The sequence below is a fragment of the Xenopus tropicalis genome, chromosome 2 (genome assembly GCF_000004195.4).
Source record: "Xenopus tropicalis strain Nigerian chromosome 2, UCB_Xtro_10.0, whole genome shotgun sequence".
Classification (NCBI taxonomy): domain Eukaryota; kingdom Metazoa; phylum Chordata; class Amphibia; order Anura; family Pipidae; genus Xenopus; species Xenopus tropicalis.
Window position 1 is genome coordinate 71028957 of NC_030678.2, and position 18505 is coordinate 71047461.

General features: G+C 37.4%; 1 protein-coding gene across 6 annotated transcripts in view; it reads left to right on the forward strand.

Annotated features, from left to right (window-relative positions):
- tfeb (transcription factor EB) overlaps positions 1-14318 on the forward strand; it is a 31870-nt gene extending 17552 nt beyond the window's left edge. For 4 of the 6 annotated variants that reach the window (XM_031896141.1, XM_012965704.3, XM_012965717.3 and 1 more), the window contains exons 2-9: positions 1102-1318; positions 1760-2008; positions 2257-2337; positions 3346-3466; positions 5573-5629; positions 5800-5875; positions 7944-8094; positions 8289-13361. In XM_031896141.1, coding sequence (XP_031752001.1) covers positions 1102-1318; positions 1760-2008; positions 2257-2337; positions 3346-3466; positions 5573-5629; positions 5800-5875; positions 7944-8094; positions 8289-8657 — 1321 coding nt within the window. In that variant the 3' untranslated portion in view covers positions 8658-13361. 6 annotated transcript variants of the gene reach the window in all.
- The last annotated feature ends 4187 nt before the right edge of the window (positions 14319-18505 follow it).

Below are 18505 nucleotides of genomic sequence, written 5' to 3' on the forward strand. Positions count from 1 at the left end.
ACCAATAGATTGGAGACAGCTTCAGATTACCTCTTTTTGCCTCCTTTATTGGTTTCATTTAGAGGAAAGGTTAAAGGGATTCTGTCATGATTTTATGGTGTACTTTTTACTTCTACATTACACTGTTTACATATTAGATAATTCACTCTACCATTTAAAACGTTATTCTTGAATCTATAAATATATAATTTTTTAGTTGTATTATTGGTGTGTGGGCAGCCATCTCAGTGCTTATACCGAAAAGAGAGGGAAGCCAACACATAGAATTAGTGCACAAACAGAGAACACAAGGTGTCTGCCACCTGCAATCAAATCAAAACAAGCCATCTCAGTGCATTGTGCATGAGCTTTCAGAAAAGCCAGTGCTACACATTAAAACTGCTTTCAGATAACCTATTTTTTCTCCTACTCCCATGTAAATGGAGGAGTCCCAAGCCGGAGTTGGATTTCTTACTATTGAGTGCTATTCTGATATCTGCTGGGAGCTGCTATCTTGCTACTTCCCCATTGTTCTGCTGATTGGCTGCTGGGGGGGTGGGGGCGGGAAGGGAGGGGGGTGAAATCATTCCAATTGCAGTGCAGCAGTAAAGTGTTATTGAAGTTTATCAGAGCACTGGTCACATGGCTGTGGCACCCACGAAATGAAGAATCAAATGTGGCTAGCCCCATATGAAATTTAAAAATTAAATATATAAAAAAATCTGTTTGCATCTTTGAAAAACAGATTTCAGTGCAGGATTCTGCGGCTCTATTAACTGATGTGTTTTGAAAAAAACGTGTTTTCCCATGGAAGTGTACTACTGTGTAAGTATGTAAATGCAGCATGATCTGTTTTTGTTTGATGTAGGTACTGGTATTGTAATACATCACATGTAGTCATATTTTGCCTACTACACATTCAACTGCGGTGAGACATACTAAAGATTAGCAGTACTTGCAAATAATTATCAGTTCTGTCATATCCAATAATATCCAATGCCCTAATTATCTTTATCCACATTTGCTAATCAAGTGGTAATACAGGAGCAGTTATGTAGCACACTAATTACACTATTATTTTTTTAAAATATTTTTTTTATGTCCCATTCTGTTTCCCAAAAGATTAGTGCTTCCGCCAATCATGGCCTCTCGAATTGGTCTCCGCATGCAATTAATGAGGGAGCAGGCACAGCAGGAGGAGCAGCGTGAGCGAGTCCAGCAGCAACACCAGCAACATTTTCTACAGCAGCATCACATTGTGCCTGTTACTGCTTCCCCTGCAATTAGCACGCCAGCTTCTTTTCAAGCACCTCCACCTGTCCCCGTGGAAGTCCTTGAGGTAACACCTGTTGTTGTGTGTCCTTATAGGGTGTTGATCTATGACTTTATGGAGTAGTATAAGAGTTATGGAAACACATTCCATTACGTACCAGCTAACAGAAACTTAAGCATCACAACATGCATATTTTCATCTGTTATTTTACAATCGGCTGTAGAAAAATACTATATTTTTGGCACAGAAACAGACAGCAAGTAGCAAATAGTTGTGTTTGTGTATAATACATTAATTTTGTAAATGTACACACACATATTACAATTTAACTGGATATAAATGTAAACATGAACACACTGGTAACTGTGAACCTATATTGTGTAAATAAGTTTAAAGTGTTTTTACTGTTCCCCTGATATTTGTACCAAAAGTACTCTGTCTACCTAAATACCCCATACGCTTTGCATCTTCATTAGCATTTAGGCACTAATATTCATTTTTTTCCAGGTCCAAACACACCTAGAGAATCCAACTATATATCATTTGCAACAGTCTAGGGATAAAAAAGTCCGTGATTATCTGTCTGATACCTATGGAAACAAGTTTGCTGCCCACCTCAACCCACTTAGGCTTTCCCCAAAGCCACCACCTGCACCCGCATCTCCTGCTCATCGAGCAGCAAGACTTTCTTCTTCTGCAGGCAACAGTGCACCCAACAGTCCTATGGCCAGAATGAATTTGTGCTCCAATGTAGAGGTAAGTGTGCTTAGCACAGCCATACACATACATGGTCCTTCACTTCTGGTCAGAGAAATGGAATTTTATGTTGCTACATTGCTATGTTGCTAAAAAATTTTATGTTGCTACGATGTAACTGATGGCAATGATAACAGCCATATAAATAATGAATCGTTTTTGAAATATGGTCACTGTAATTATCTTGATAAAACATGACTTTTATAAGTGTAATCTAAAAAATGTGTCATGTTTTACCTCTCTAACAGATGGATGATGTAATCGATAACATCATGAGCCTTGATGACATGTTTGGATACCCAGAACCTGCAATCTCCATGCCAAACACGGTATGTAAGTGTTTGTGCAAATAGTTTTGCATGCATGTCTGCATTGTCTTCTATGCTGTTTTTTGGCATTCTGTTTTATTTATGTGCTTTGTCTTGCATCCCCATTTTACTCTAAACTTCCATTCTATTTTATTTTGTTCTAATAATTTTTAGTAGTAAAGTTTTTTCTCATTTTGGAATAGTTACAATCATTTTTTTCTTATAAAAAGTTAGTATATCTGTGCAAAAGATTCCTATCTTGCATGAGAGCAGGAGACATTAATGATCACAGCTGAATTCAAGGCAGCTTATATTTAATACCTGTCTGAGGTCCCCCTAGCTTATGAGACATGTGCTCAAACATATATGTAAGTAACTCTGAGCAGTCATAAGCAAATGTTTGAAGTCTCAAGTTCCAGTTCTTACAACTGAAAGAAGAAAGATTGGGTCAGTTAGACCGATGCTGACGTCTCATGGAAAACAGCAACGTCATTTGTACTGCATAATGCATTTGTACCTTCTGTTTGCCATCACCATAACATTTTCTTAAAACAAATTGCAGCTTTTGTCAGGTGGCCAACAGCACATGTGCGCTGTAAAGTTAATGCTATGAAGAATGAAGGCTTATACAGGCAGAACTTACTTTGATAAAAACTCCTGCTGCTTGCATAGTTAAAAGTAGTTAACATTATTCTCCAGAGGCTAAATTTAAAATTGGGATTTTTGGTAAGAAAGTATGCAGAAACTGAGCAAAATATGGAAACAACATATCTTACATTTCCCAATTTTCCATATAGTTATTAAGTTTGCATCTTCTCCAAAGTGTTTTCTTTATTATTCAGTTGTGGTCTCGCTAAAATGGACACCATTTTTAAAAAAGTACTTGAGTCCAAAACTTTTACGTGTGCTTGCACACTTTGGCACCACTCTGCCCTGCCATTCTGTTGACGAAGTTTTACCATGATTTGTTTTGCCAACTTTTAAGTAGTGAGTGCTAACCATATTTTGTGCAATTTCCTTGTTATTTAGCTGCCATTTTCCAGTAGCCATTTAGGACTTTACAGTGACAATCCTCGTCTCAGTGATACTGTTGTTGGTGTCACCAGCAACTCATGCCCTGCAGATCTTGCTATTAAAAGAGAACTGACAGGTAAGATATTTTATTTGCTTTTAAGGTTATAAGAATGTTCTGTGATTTACATTTGAGATGCACTAGTTCAGTTAGGAATTTTTCCAAACTTCTTGCAGGATTCATCTAAATTCTTACAGCTTGTATTCAGTTTGGCATACTAAGGGCCATATTTATTAACATCGGATACAAACATCACTAGCGATGTTGCCCATAGCAACCAGTCAGCTGTTGGATTTAAACAGTTGCCAACAGGTTAAAAGAAAATGCAAAGATCTGGCTGGTAGCTATGGACAACATAACTGGTGATGTTTGTCTCCAGTGTTAATAAATGCTCCCCTTAAAGTCATGTGACTTTAAGTTAATGCTCTGGACAATTAGACAATTATTTTGTTCACAGATAATGCAGTTTTTATTTAAAATTTTAACATGCAAATAAGACTTGGGGCTTGGTTCAGTATTTGTCCAAATTATTTTATAGATTCAGTGCATACCTAATTTCTATTTTATTTTTCTGTATTTGTAAAGAGTTCACTGCTGCAATGTGCTATATTCGATTTCTGTGCTTTTAATTCAAAAATTAACAGCCAGAGTGAGGAAAACACTGATATTTAGTTACCGATAAAATAAAGAAAACATTAGCATCGTGTCTCCCCAAAGGGGTTGTTCACCTTCGCATAATTAAAGTTATTTTAGCAGATTAAGTCATTTTAAGAAAATATGTAATGTATATCTTGTGTACTGTTTTTGAGAAAATTACCTCTGAAGATAGCGATTCTTTATAGGGCAGGAGTTAGTGGAGGAAAGCAAATTATGGCTTTATCATGACGTGTCAGGTGTTAAGACATCTTCCAGGAGAAAATATTGGTCAACTGGACCCAGCACTATTGCACCACCTTCATTCAGTTTTCATTATTTTATCAACTAAATGTTTCCATTATTTTATTTCATCAACCAAATGTTTCCATTAGTTTTGGACCTTTGGGTCCAGTATTCTGTTTCTTTGTGCTAGTATTTTACTTAATCTGTCCAGAACCGGCCTCAGGAAAAGTAGTAGTGCAATGGAAAAAATGGGTGATGGAAAAAAATATTTTTGTAATGTAATTTGTGTGTGTTGATGGTTCACCAGTATATAAAAGGATAATAATGAGTCACACCCCTTGCCTTATGCACTTTATGCACCCTCTGTAACACCTGAAGGCTCATTATAATTCTATTATGCACTAGTTTGTTGTGCATTGTATTTTTTATCCTGCAGTTCTTGAGAACCACATACATTTTTATATTCAACCTACAGATTGTTGTCAGTTATTTTACTAATTGCTTCTCTATATTTTTGAACCAGTGTGCTGTTAAGTTTATTGCAATACTGTCAGAGAGGCCCTACAGGATATTATGGAATGATATTGCCAGGAAGAATTAATTTATTATGACACTTTATACATGAAGTTGCTGGAGACACTGGCAGTGACAAATAGGTAGGGAATTTTTTGCCCCTTCTCAACCTGGGCCTAACCCAGCCTGAAGTTCTAAACAGGTTTAAAAGCCCATACCTTATGAGGTTAAAGGAAAAGGAAAGTCATTTTGGCATTTTACTGCCAATAGATTTGCCACATTTGTCCAAGCTAGAACGCTATATTTATTCTGCAGAAAGCTTTACCATACCCGAGTAAACAGCCCTTAAAGCTCCCTCTGTTTGTTTAAGATAGCAGCTGCCATTTTAGCTTAGTCTCAGTAGCTTCCCTGCTGTGCTGGTAGTTCAGCTCACACATTCTGATGGGAGGGGGATATGAATTCTTTTGGGAGGGGGGGGCAGGAGAAGCTAGAGAGGAGGGAGCTGTGCAGACTCCAGCCCCTGGAATGAAGGATTTTTCCCACTACTCGAATTAGTTGAGAAAGTGCACACATGCAAACATATTCTGCTTGCAAAACCTTACTAACGAGATGGAAACTCTAACAACTCTAACCCTGGCACAGCGGAAAATACATATTCATGACTATGTTTTTCAGTGTTTTTGTGTGGAATGTGAATACTATGTGGAAATCTTACTGGTTGTTTTGCACTGTGTTTAAATTCTGTTCTGTGACATGATACGTAAGTCTTGTTTGTTCTACTACTTCCCACAGATGCAGAAAATCGTGCTTTGGTACGGGAACGTCAGAAAAAAGATACCCACAACATGAGTAAGTCTGAGGCCCCAATATGTATGTAAAGACTATTTCTCTGGTATAGTTCCTATAATAACACTTTCGTGACACAGCTCTACAGTATAATGTCTATGGTTGTTCTTTTAGATGTCTTTAGTTTACATCTCTCTCTATATTCATTTAGTACCCTTTTCCATTTTTTTCAGTTGAACGGAGGCGCAGGTTTAATATCAATGATCGGATTAAGGAGCTGGGGACTTTGATTCCAAAAACAAATGAACTGTAAGTTTTTCTGCATATGTCCTGCTAAAGAAATGTAAAACAAAATATTTGCTTATGAATGGTATGCTAAGAACACACTATATTAAAACATAACTATTATATAAGAGTCTATATGCAAAATATAAAGTTAGTTTTTGGATGCAAATTACCATATTTTTTACCCCTAGCGCAGCACTTTTCCTCAGAATTCCAGCATAATTGTCTTGTACAGTTTCTGATATGGGGTGTTGTCACTACTGGAATGCCAATATACTAGGACCAATTATGGGCACAATTCTTTGTGAACAACATAAATGCAAACTCAGTTTTGCTCCTATTGTAGCAATGGTATTTGTGTTTGTAAATGAGCCCTTGTGTATCAAGTTATTAAACAGATTTGTTGCAAATGTCATAACTTGCTCCTGTGCTTGGAAATATAAACATACTATCAGCTGCTGTGTCATACATTGCTGTAATACTAAATGCAGCACTAGTAGAGCATAAAGATTAAGAGCAAGAAAGTCTGGTCATAAACCTATGCTCCAGTAAAAAAAAAAAACTAAAAGAAAAAATGCCCACCTATGGTTTTCCTGGTATCTCTGGAAAAACATAGATGCTGTTTTCTTCAAATTACAATGCCTTTATTACATATATTAAAATGAGAATTAAGTATTAAAATTAAGAATGCAGCAGCATATTGATGTTCTAAAACCTAGGTTAAGGGGTAAGCCTTCTATACTAATAAAGTGCGTTTTTCAGTATATGTATTTTTCACCTGTATGTGGCAAGCTGAACCTATATATATGTCCAAATCAACAAATTCAAATCACAGTTCCATTGACAAAACCACAGTTCATATTGGTGAACTGTGGTTCTGTCAATGGTTCTGCAAGCATTGAATTGCATTGAAGACTGGGAAACAAGGGTGTGAGGCAGGCACTGTCCAACTTATGTGGTATCGAGGGCCAGAATTTTTTTTGGCCTACATGGTGGAGGCCCGTTAATGGAAGCCAGTTTTTACCCCTCCCTTTTTTTAAACCACACACACTCGAAACCACAAACATGTTAACTCAAACTTTTAAAAGACTGTATCCACATTATTAGTGGTAGCACAGCAAAAAGACACATGGTTGGTGGTCACTGCAGGGATATCACCCATCACTCATGTGAAAAAAGTTAATTAAGTTATATTAAACCATACCCTTAAGTCCATATGCCTCCTCCTCCTCTCCTGTTGAGCACATAATTTAAACCTTAGGGACCCCCAGGTTCACCTCCCACAGGCAGCATAGGGCAGGCAGAGTATGGCACACAAGCAGCATAGGGCAGGCAGAGTATGGCATAAAAGCAGTGTAGGGCAGGCAGAGTATAGCACACACAGGCAGCGTAAGGCTAGCAGAGTATGGCACACACAGGCAGCGTAGGGAAGGCAGAGTATGGAACACACAGGCAGCATAGGGCAGACAGATTATGGCACACACAAGCAGGGTAGGGCAGGCAGAGTATAGCACACACAAGCAGGGTAGGGCAGGCAGAGTATGGCACACACAGGCTGCATAGTGCAGGCAGAATATGGCACACACAGGCAGCATAGGGCAGGCAGATTATGGCACACACAAACAGCATAGGACCGGCAGAGTATGGCACACACAGGCAGAGTAGGGCAGGTAGAGTATGGCACACACAGGCAGCATAGGGCAGGCAGAGTATGACATACACAGGCAGTGTAGGGTAGGCAGAGTATGGCACATACAAGAACTCCTTGAAAGGAAGCTACGATCTAAACAGAATTAATTGGCCTGCATAGTCTAGTGTCATTGGAAAACATGGATACATTGCTTACAGTGCCTTCATTAATGAACAGATTATGTGGCATTGTATTAAAATGCTTGACAAAATCCAAGTAGGATTCACCTGTAACCTAAACAGTCCGATTTCCTACTTAATTTAACATAAGTCATCTATATTTTTAACATAATCCATTCTTCATACTTCCCTAAAATGAACCTATTGCTTACAAAATATTTCTAGCAGAATTAAAGCTGGAAATGGGGTTTTAAGCACTTTCTCATATTTTTCTATCCCACAGCAGTGACACACGATGGAATAAGGGGACAATACTAAGGGCCTCGGTGGATTACATCAAACACATGCAGAAAGAACAGCAGAAATCTCGAGAGCTGGAGACACACTCCAGGCAGCTGGAACTAGCAAATAAGCAGCTTTTGCTTCGAATCCAGGTAACAGTGCAGGTTACTCCCCACACAGGCATGTCACATGCATTTGACCTCTTTTTTGTTATTTTAAACATGTCTACTCGATAGCAGCAAGTTTCTACACCTTTTGAAATACTGTATCTTGTTATGTATATTTTAAATTGTCCTACTTTGCACTGTAAAATTTACACATTTTACCTTAATATTCTTCATCACAGGAGCTGGAGAGGCAGGCTCAAATGCATGGCCTTCCTGCATCCTCACCTCATGGTCTGAGCCCAGCTGACCACATGAAGCAGGAGTCTAACTCTATTCCATCGATACAGCAACAACTTGTAGCCACCTCGCAAGCATCCTTTCAAATGGACTACCCTGCTCCACTCGGCTACCAAAGCAATACTTCTGTAGACACATCCTTTCCTTCACTCTCCAGGACAGAGCTGGACCTCATGCTAATGGAGGATACCATGCTCACATCTGACCCTCTAATGGCTTGTGACCCAGTTATGTCCACACTTTCTCCCGATACCTCTAAGGCCAGCAGTCGGCGAAGCAGTTTTAGTATAGATGAGGTGGATGGGCTGTGACCCCTTGGAATGCAGGAATTGGACCCCCTTTTTGAAATATTGACATATAGGGGCTGTGACCATGCAAATGGCTGGGAGCCAGGAATCACACTGCATTTTCTGTTGGACAGATACAAATGGCTCTTCACAGTGATCTCTGTGCACTGAATAATATAATATTCATACCACAGGTACACTGCATCTTAACTAGCCACCATATTGGCATAATTAGACCTATGCAATAACAAGTTACTTATCTTTACATTGACACAAGTGTTCAATAACTGTGCAACATGGTTGACATTTAAATTTACAACAAATAGGCACCAGTAAAGCACTTAATACTGTGTTGAAGCAATGGCACATAAATGTACAAAACTCTGTCACTGCCTCAGGGATCGAAATCTTGCAGAAGATTTGCCAAGAACCTGAAGTGCCTTATATTGTCTACTGCACCAGCAGAACAAAATAAGCATGTATTTGTCTGTCTATCAGTATGTATGTATATTTAGTTAGCGTGGAAGCACTGTCATCAAGTGGGCTAGATATAATTAAACTCTACAAAATATTGGCACCAATTTTTTTAGGTGTTTAGTCACAGCCATAGTGTTTAACTCAGGACCCTGTAAATTAATGTTGGATATTAGAAATTTAATTTTTTAATTAAAAAAGTGCCTGAAATGCAAACCCCTGCTTGCAATTTGCACTGGGGATTAACAGTATGGGGAGTATTAGAGCTCAAAAGTCCTGCTGACCAAAAAGGTGTTTAGCTGCACAAAGTAGTCGAATACATAACTGGCGTATCTTCCTGCAGTGATAAATATGTAAATTCCTTAACGCTTTCATTACTGTCAAGAAGGATTTTGTGGCAGTCAGAAAAAGTGTTGTGTAAAAGTGCTCAGACCGCTAGGATTTTTAGTTATAATTTTAGTAAATTTGCCCTAGTTTCTTGGTTTTCAGAAGCAAAGTGGAACATAGCAACAGCCATGTTTGTCCCTTCTAAATTTAATTGTGTGGGAATTCTTAAATTATTCAAAACCCAGTTTACGTAATCTCACATTTAATATTGGTCACAAAAAAAGGTTGAGAAACAATGCCTTATGTTTAGTGTAACACAATGTATTCTTTGGAGCTGATGCAAAACTATATGCAGAGAAAATGTGACCTAGTACTTAGAGTATGTATGATTTGACAAGAATAGAATTGTCCCTATGCATGCAGGGTGGAAAAGAAGAATTAGTATTTCCTCCCCTGGCCTTTTTCCCACCAGCTGAGGAAATGCAGTGTATGACAGCAGCCCTAAAGGAAAATGTGGGGTGCAAAATGTTAGGCACCCCCCAACGATTGTAACCTCTTACCTGATACCCCGGGCTGGTGCTCCTTTTAGCAGAAAACTGTACTGTGCCGAGTTACCTTGAGAGTGAGCGATCCGCTTCCTCCCTTCTTCTTGCTTCAAAATCCCGGGGCCATGCACAGTTGAGTGAAGAAACCATCTTTTTTTGTTAAAGTTCTGCTTTTCACTCTACTGCGCAAGCGCACCCAACATGAAGGGAGCAGGAAGAAGATCACTTATACAGAAGTACCACAGGATGGTGCACTTTTCTGCTAACAGGCACCTGCCCAGGGTATAAGGTAAGTGATTGCAATCACTGAAATTTAGCAACCCCCCTCCTAATGATTGAACGTTTCCCTTTTTCAAATCTCCTACTATTACATTTTTTGGATTTAAGTAAGTATGTTTGTGTGTTCCTTGTATTGTCTGTGTATGTGAGAGAAGGAAACTGGTGCCATTTGCCAAAATGGACATTGAGATTGCAGCTTTATTTTTTATATATCCTGAATCTGACATGCAAAACTGGGAACTGCACCCTCGAAAAAACCCATTGTCTGTTGATCACATTTTGTATCTTATCAAGCCAGCTTGCCCAGTCTTAGACCTGTACTCTAAATCAGATGCCAAGTGCCTTATAGCCTGAACAGGACAGTAAATATTTCAGTGGGTTCTGAATTTTTATAGATGTGAGAGCCTTCTCTTGATTTATTTTCTTTATAAAAAGGCACTCGGGTACTTTTAATATTTATGTTACATTTTTTTTGCATAAACAGATTTCCTTTGAAATAAAATCTGTACTGTGCTCTATGGTGCATATAAATAATTGTACATTTATCTTTTTCCTGTGGCCATGCACCTTCCAGTTTTGTATTGCAATAAAGGGGTTATTCACCTTTGTACAATATTCACACATCTAACAGTTCACATTAATAAAACAATCTTTGCTCTATACATAGTTAACAAAAAATGTGTATGCAGCTGAAGAGATATTCTCCTCAGAATCACCCCTTTGCTGATGCTTCACTTCTGTACAGATCCTGTGGGGTGGGGGAGGGGGGCAGTGACCCCTATAAACACTACAATTGCTTTTTTACTTCCTTATGTGGTGTCAACTGGTTAAAGAAGCCTGGACGTGATGATGTAAGCATATAGGAAGTTATCAGTGTTCAAAAGGTTCAAAATAGGCCACTCCCATCCCTTCAGGACTGATTTAACTGGTATGAAAAGTAGCTTTTACGGTGGCCTTTGTAATTTTTTGAAAGGAAAATGGATTTTCTAACACGCTGAGAGCATTGTTGGGGGTTCAATTAGATTTAAACATTGAAGGTGAACAACCCCTTTAACTGGTTCTTCACTTATCCCCAAACAGAGATGTGCACCTTAAAATGACTGTAGATTCTCACCGGTGATTAAAGAGGAGTGAAAACCCTACTTAAGGAAATTCAATTATAAAAAATGTACTGATGTATAAAATGTTCCCAAACCTTAACAGAACTAATTGCTTGCTTTAGGTACTAATGTTGCTATCTGCTTTACTATAAGTTACTGTTGCCTTTAAGAATTACTGCCTTATCTGTCTGGCTGATAGTCCTATGTAATTAGTATAAAAATTCTCATCTGTAATAACATCTTTGTTTCAGATATCCTGAGTTCTTTCAACCACATGAGATCTTTAGGGTTCATATGTATAACATTTAAACTTGGTAAGGGCATTTAATACAAAAAGTGCAGTAATGTGCACCCATCATAGGTCATTTGTATTTATGTTTCACATATGCCACGTGAAAGCAGATCACTGAATGGAATAAAAATAACACAGTTGCTCAGCACACTTCCCAATATAGGGTCCTTTATAATCCTTTAAGTATCATCTCCAGGTAAATTGATGGCAGAAAACTGACTAGCATTTTCTATAGTCATTTGCTTTGGATTTTTTTCCTTGTTTACAAAAATAAAAAGCTTGCCAGGTTTTAGGTGGCAAGATTTTTATTTTTAGCAAAATCCCACCTGTGAATACAATCAGGTTTTATAGAACACGATTGGGGGAAAAGCAATCAGTTGCAGAGAATGTGAGTCAGTACAGGAACTGACCTGCGTTTTGTTCAGAAGAAACTCCTCAGCTGACCATAAACTGGCCCCTTACTATTGTGTCCTAGATATTTTATGCTGCTGCATTTAGCACCTAGGACTGGCATCTAGCAAAGCCTAATTTAGTTGGTGAGTGTTTCCCTAAATCACAGTCACCTTTCTTTTGGGGACCTACAATACTGACACCGCAGTGTTATTTCAATTCCCAAATTAGCATAAACTGCTGGCCAAAACTTCCAGGGCTTGTTATCCGAAACATTTAGGCAAAAAAACCTGTGACAAGAGCCTTGCATATAATTTATCTGCGAGTTTCTCTAGAAAAGTCAATTTGTATTTCAAAGTTTAGTGCACTTTTAGTAAATATACAAGCATCCAAATAGTGTACAGAACTGTTAATCACCCCCTCTTCTCATCTCCAAAACCTTTGCTTGTCACTTTATGCAGGTGTTTAAATGTCACAAACTCTGTTAATAAAATAATATATTATGTAATGAGAACATTAGGCCAAATCAGATTTTTACAGTGGAATGTTGGGATAATAAAGCAAAAAATTAAAGTAATTAGTTTATGTGGAATAGGACATATAGGGTAGTTGCATCAGGAATTACATTGTTGTGTAATATTTAATTATTCTTTCTCTTTTGCCATATTTGAGACATTAATGGGTGAATGTAATTTGGAATGATTATTTTTAATTCACTGCTAGACTGAAGCATGAAGGTGCAACTGTTATGTGATTTTTTTAGCTTTTTAAGCAATAATTTATCCCCAGCTACATTTTACAAGGATATTAAAAAGATGCCATTTGTGCTGTCTACAGCTGATGCCAAACTTATATTTCCCAGTATCCTCTATGTAATGTGAATATAAGTAGTTAACATATAGTCTAATCTAAACATTAATCTTTTCAAGAACCACAGCTGTTGGATTTTAAGAGATCATGGGCCAGATTCAGTTCAGTGACAAAAAGTCTCATGGTTTATCACGTAAAAACTCATAGTTGAGATTCAATTCAAATTCAAAAACTTTTCTCCAAATTCATTTCCAGTTTTTTCCCATAGATTTCAATAGAGTTCATGCGATAAACTTTCAGATAAGTTTTTCTGAATTGAATAACATCTAAAATTGAATCTCATCCATATATTTTCGTGTGATAAACCTTTTTCTCACTGAATTGGATCTGGCCCAATGCACCTAATACTGAAAATGATAAAGGATTATGGTTGTTAATTGTCTAACAAACAATAAAAATGTACTTTTCAAAGAAATATAAAGGATATTAAAGATTACCTTGCAGTTCTTCAGCCTGTAAAGGTTGTGCAGCTTCATGTCCTTAAATGAAGTACCCCAAGAGTATTGCTGCATGCTGCACTCTGAGTTAAGGTGTAGACCATTTCCAGAAAACCTAACAAATACAATTTTTAGGTGAATGGTGCATAAAAATGCACCCAACACCAGCTTAGAACTGGTTCACTGCACAGGATTCCTGTGCCAGCCAATAGTAAAGGGTGAAAATCAGTCCAAGCTTCTACTACTAGTTGAAAATGTATAGAATGTGAAAGAAAAGCAATGTTTTATTTTTCTTGTAAGTGGGGCCTATTTACTTACACTTCTTTGATTTTCTTGTGTTGATGTGTTTCATGATGCTGCTGTTAAATCATATATCCTGTCACTTTTGAAAACATGCATTTTTTAGTTCATAATGTCACTAATAATAGATGTCTATTATGAAACACGAGTTCCCAAATTAATCTTTCAGCAGAATACAGTATGAACAGTGGCAGTTTTATTCATGTCATCTTCAAGCAGGTTTGTTTAGGCAAAAAAAGATTAAAACAATAACGAGTTAGTATACAGAAGGAAATGTTAATGGAAACTATACTCCCAGAATTACTTAACCAACAGATATTTATATTATGTTAATTGACCTATTAAAGAATTTCACCAAACTGGAATATATAATCAGTAATATATCAGTAAATATTGCCCTTTTACATCCTTTCCCTTGAGCCACTATTTAGTGATGGGCTGTGTGCTCCCTACTGACCAGAAATAATGCAGCTGTAACTGTAACAAGAAGTAGTGTGGAAGAAAAAGGCAGAACTCTGTGCATTAATTGGCTGATGGGGCCTAGCATGTATGTGTGCCTTGGCTTGTTTGTGTGCACTGTGAATCCTATGATTCCAGGAGGTGGCCCTTAATTCTTAAAATGGCATTTTTCTATTTAGGAGTACCCAATAGCACATATTACTAAAAAAAAAGTATATTTTTATGAAAATGGTTTGTTTTGATGGAAAAGGGTTTTACATATGAGCTTGTTGATGCAATATATTTTTATAGAGACCCACATTGTTTGGGGGGTATAGTTTTCCTTAAAATGGCATTTTTTCCACTCTTCACCTTGCCTTGATGCTCTTAGAATGGAGCTCAAAAAGTTGCACTTCGGAGTATGCAGTGCAAAATAGGAAGTTCCCTGGAATGCCCTCTAATGCAAACTATGGTTGCATTTATAGCAGGCTTCAGGTACAGGGCTCCCTTGCACATGACCATGGACCAAGTGTTCCATGAAAGGGCCTTAGAGCTGAAGCATTTGCTAACTTCTAACATTAGTAATTGAGCCCTGCGTTTGTACAGCTCAGGTTTCTTAACTTTATGTACTGATTGGTTGGTTTAGTTGTTTTTAAATGTCATATCAATGTACCAAACAAAGTTATCATATACATACATTTATGTGAACCCACACAGTTTTTTCTTTTTTGTTCATGTGCACTAACAGACTCAAGGAGGCGCTAGTGTTATATGAAATGGATAATCAGATATCTAGCTGGCTAAAGCAGCTAAACACTTTTGATTAAATACTTTGAATAATATTATAGATGATGTCTTATTTGTGTTGCATGGAGATACAGAACATAAGAGCACATGTTGTGTGATTCTTAAACCTTCCCACTCTAGTGAACTGTTATGTAGATTCAGGCTTTTAAAAAACTTGTTCTTTTGTGTTTAAAGCAATTTTAAAGGGACACTATCGTGCCTTTTTTTTTTTTTTTTACTAATTTTGTTTTAGATGCAGGCTTAAAGGGGTTCTCCACCCAATAACTGTTTTTGGCACAGTTTAAGAAACTGTCATTTTAAGCAACTTTCCAATATACATTAATTAAGCATCTGCATTGGTTTAATTATTTGAAAATTGAATTGTGTTTATATTCTCTGCACTCATCAAACAATGTTGCAAATCTAATGTACAAAGACTGATTAAAAGACCTGGAGGAGACCTGTTTCAGAGTCAGACCCAAAGAAGTGAAAAGCATAAACAAACATTGCTTTCAGTGCTGGAATGTTCCATAGAATAATACTTTATTTCACACTGTAAAGAAACCGTTTTTGGGCATAAGACCCAACTAATTTATATTGTGTAATTTTATGCTTGATTATTGTCAGTTTTCATATATTTATGCCTGCCTTGCCAATATAAAGCTTCTCTGGTTCTGATTCTATGACTGGTCCTGCCCTAGTTATTGTCTTTCTGTGTAAAGTTTCTCAATGCATGCAGATAATGAGACTGTAACAATAAAAAATAAAGCATATTTTTTACACTGCATATCATTCATGAGTTGCACATGGTTTCCTATCGCAGATATTTTTAATGATAATGTTTCTTTTAAGTCTATTTAACTTATTGTTATTGATATTTAAGTGTTTATAAAGCAGATTATATTCCAGGGTAATGTACAATAGAATAGAATACATCAGGGAGGGATAGCATTCGTGCTATGGGCAGAGCTGTTGAAGTGTACACCAAATTTAACAGTGGAGACATGGTATTGTGCATTAAGGTGTTTAAGGGTGAAGACACACTGAGCTACTAGTAGCAGCTACTTTTTAATGGTTATTAAACTCCAGAAAATCCCATGCCATAGACAATACTGGGAACTGCTTTTGCTAAAACACATGGAGAGACAATTATCAGTAAAAGATCATCATTGTATGTTTTAGTTGCCGCAAGAAGTAGCTGCAACTAGTAGCTCTGTGTGTTTTCACGCTTTTTCATATGTGGAATACATAACAAAACCATACTGTGACAGTTATGTGAAAGAGTCAATGTACACCTGTATTTAACATGATCTCAATAAACAGAGCATGTTTTAAAAATGCATTCTACCTTTTTTTATATATATATATATATATATATATTTTTTTTTTTTAAACAGTATAGAAAAACTGGGCACTGCTTTCTGTTTTAACGGAGAAGGAAAGGCTAGTAAAGAGTTAATATTAAGCTGCAGGCATACCTTCAGTTCTCTTAATAGTGCCCTTAAGTGCCATATTTCTCCCGTTCAGATTATCAGAAGCCAAACAGGAAGAAAAAAACGCTGAGCTGTGTAAACAAAGTTGCCATAATGCCTTGCTCCTGCACCAAGAGCAAGACCGGTGTACATGCTCAGTTTGTAAGACTATGGGGCACATTTACTAATCCTCGAATCCGAATCCCGAATGGGAAAAAAACAGATTGGAAACTAAAATTTTGCGATTTTTCCGTCGCTGCCGCAATTATTTCGTATTGAGCAATTGTAAACGGCGGAAAAACCAATCCGAATTTTTTGTGACAGCGACTAAAAAGTTGCGCAAAATACGAAACAATCGCGACGGCGACAAAAAAAATGCAAAAATACCGATCATTACGAAAAAAAATGCATTCGGACCCTTTCGGACGTTCGTGGATTAGTAAATGTGCCCCTATGAGTCAGCTTCCTGCTGATTGGCTCAGATCCACATTCCTAAGGGGGGGAGTGAGTTCTTAGCAGGAGCAGGAGAGGGGAGAGAGCTGCGTGTCTCTGGACAGGTAAACAGACACAAGAAATCTTTTGACAGAGCGTTTCTGTGAATGCTAATGGCTGTATTTACATAGACCTTTCTGATAAAGCTTACTTCTTTCTTTCTCCTTTAACTTGATCACCCCAATTCTTCAAAAAAAATAAATCATATTTATATAGACACCATATGGACATCAAAATTCCTTGACTCCCTTGAAATTAACAGTTCAAGGGAGATCTGTAGTAAGAGTAAAAACGAACTTATACTAGCCCTTTATAAAAAAAAAAAAAATTCAGATGAAAAAATGGGTCTGTTGGGGTATAGTGGTACTGGGGTACAGTGGTACTGGGGGTGTTTGACCTTTTACCTTCTGAGGGCAGAAGGTAACCGGAGTGCTGGGTATTGAAAGATTTCAAAGAAGCTGTTCACGGATTCAATTTTTGTGTGTGGGGTTTACATGTCCTTTAAAGGTCTATTGACATACCTCCTAACATTTGAAAAATGTAAAGAATGTCAAAAAGAAGTGTAGCGTGTCAATTTTTTGACCACGCCCATTTTTGCTACCACACCCCCTAAATACCACTCCCGTTTTTACACAGGTTATTTAAAGTTTGGACACATTTCTAGGGGTTTTGAGGTCTTGTTTTATCTGTTGTTACAGTTTTTCTAAAAAAAGGTGAAATTGTCCTTTAAGCTGCAAGTCTCAGTTCCCCCAAGACACCTGTTTATCTTATTAGTTACAATTGTATCTAAGTGCAGGTGTGGCTTGTTAACATTTCAGGGCTCTCTGCCAAAAGCTACTTATATTGTATCATTTTTAGTGTTCAGTGCAAGAGAAATGAGGGACTTTTCAATAAGAATCCGGAACTGCAGGCTCAGCTATTAAAATCAGGACTGTCCTGTAAAAATCGGGACAGTTGGGAGGTATGTGAGAGATTGTTTATGATAATTCTTATGATTGCCTATAATCTTGAAAGATGATTTATTTATATGTTTACTTAGTTACAGAAATTTCTGCAGTTTGATTACCGGTTTATGTTTTTTCTAGAAAGTACAAACAACATTTTTTATGCATTCTTGTTGAAAATAAAGTTTATCAATGATTATTTGTCCAACAGTAAAGCATCTGTTTCAAGAAAAACACAGCAAGTCCAGTTTGACTTATTACTACAGATATCTGTTTTCGTTCCTTTTTCCTTAGCAAACTTTTTTGGAGCCTTATTGTGTTTGGGGAACAACCATCCTTTTTTTTATTAAATGAGCATCAGAGTGTCTCCTAAAATGAAAATACAATTTATTGCCTCATTGTTTACAAATAGGTTTCATTTATGAATGCAGGCAGTGTCAGACTGGCCTACCAGGGAAACTTCCGAAGGGCCAACATGTCAGTGGACCCTCTTACTTCTAACTATGTGGCCTATTTCATGGTCATTCCCTGTTTCTGTATAGGAGCAAAGAACCTTAATAGATGGAAGAATAGAGTATAGTAGGGCTGTGGTACCGAGGGCCGGAGTTTTTCCAGCCTACCTGGTGGAGGGTCATTAATGGAAGCATGTTTTGACCACTCCCTCTTTTTTAATACACACAGACTTCAAACCACACCCATGTTATTGCAAGAGTTTTTACAACCATC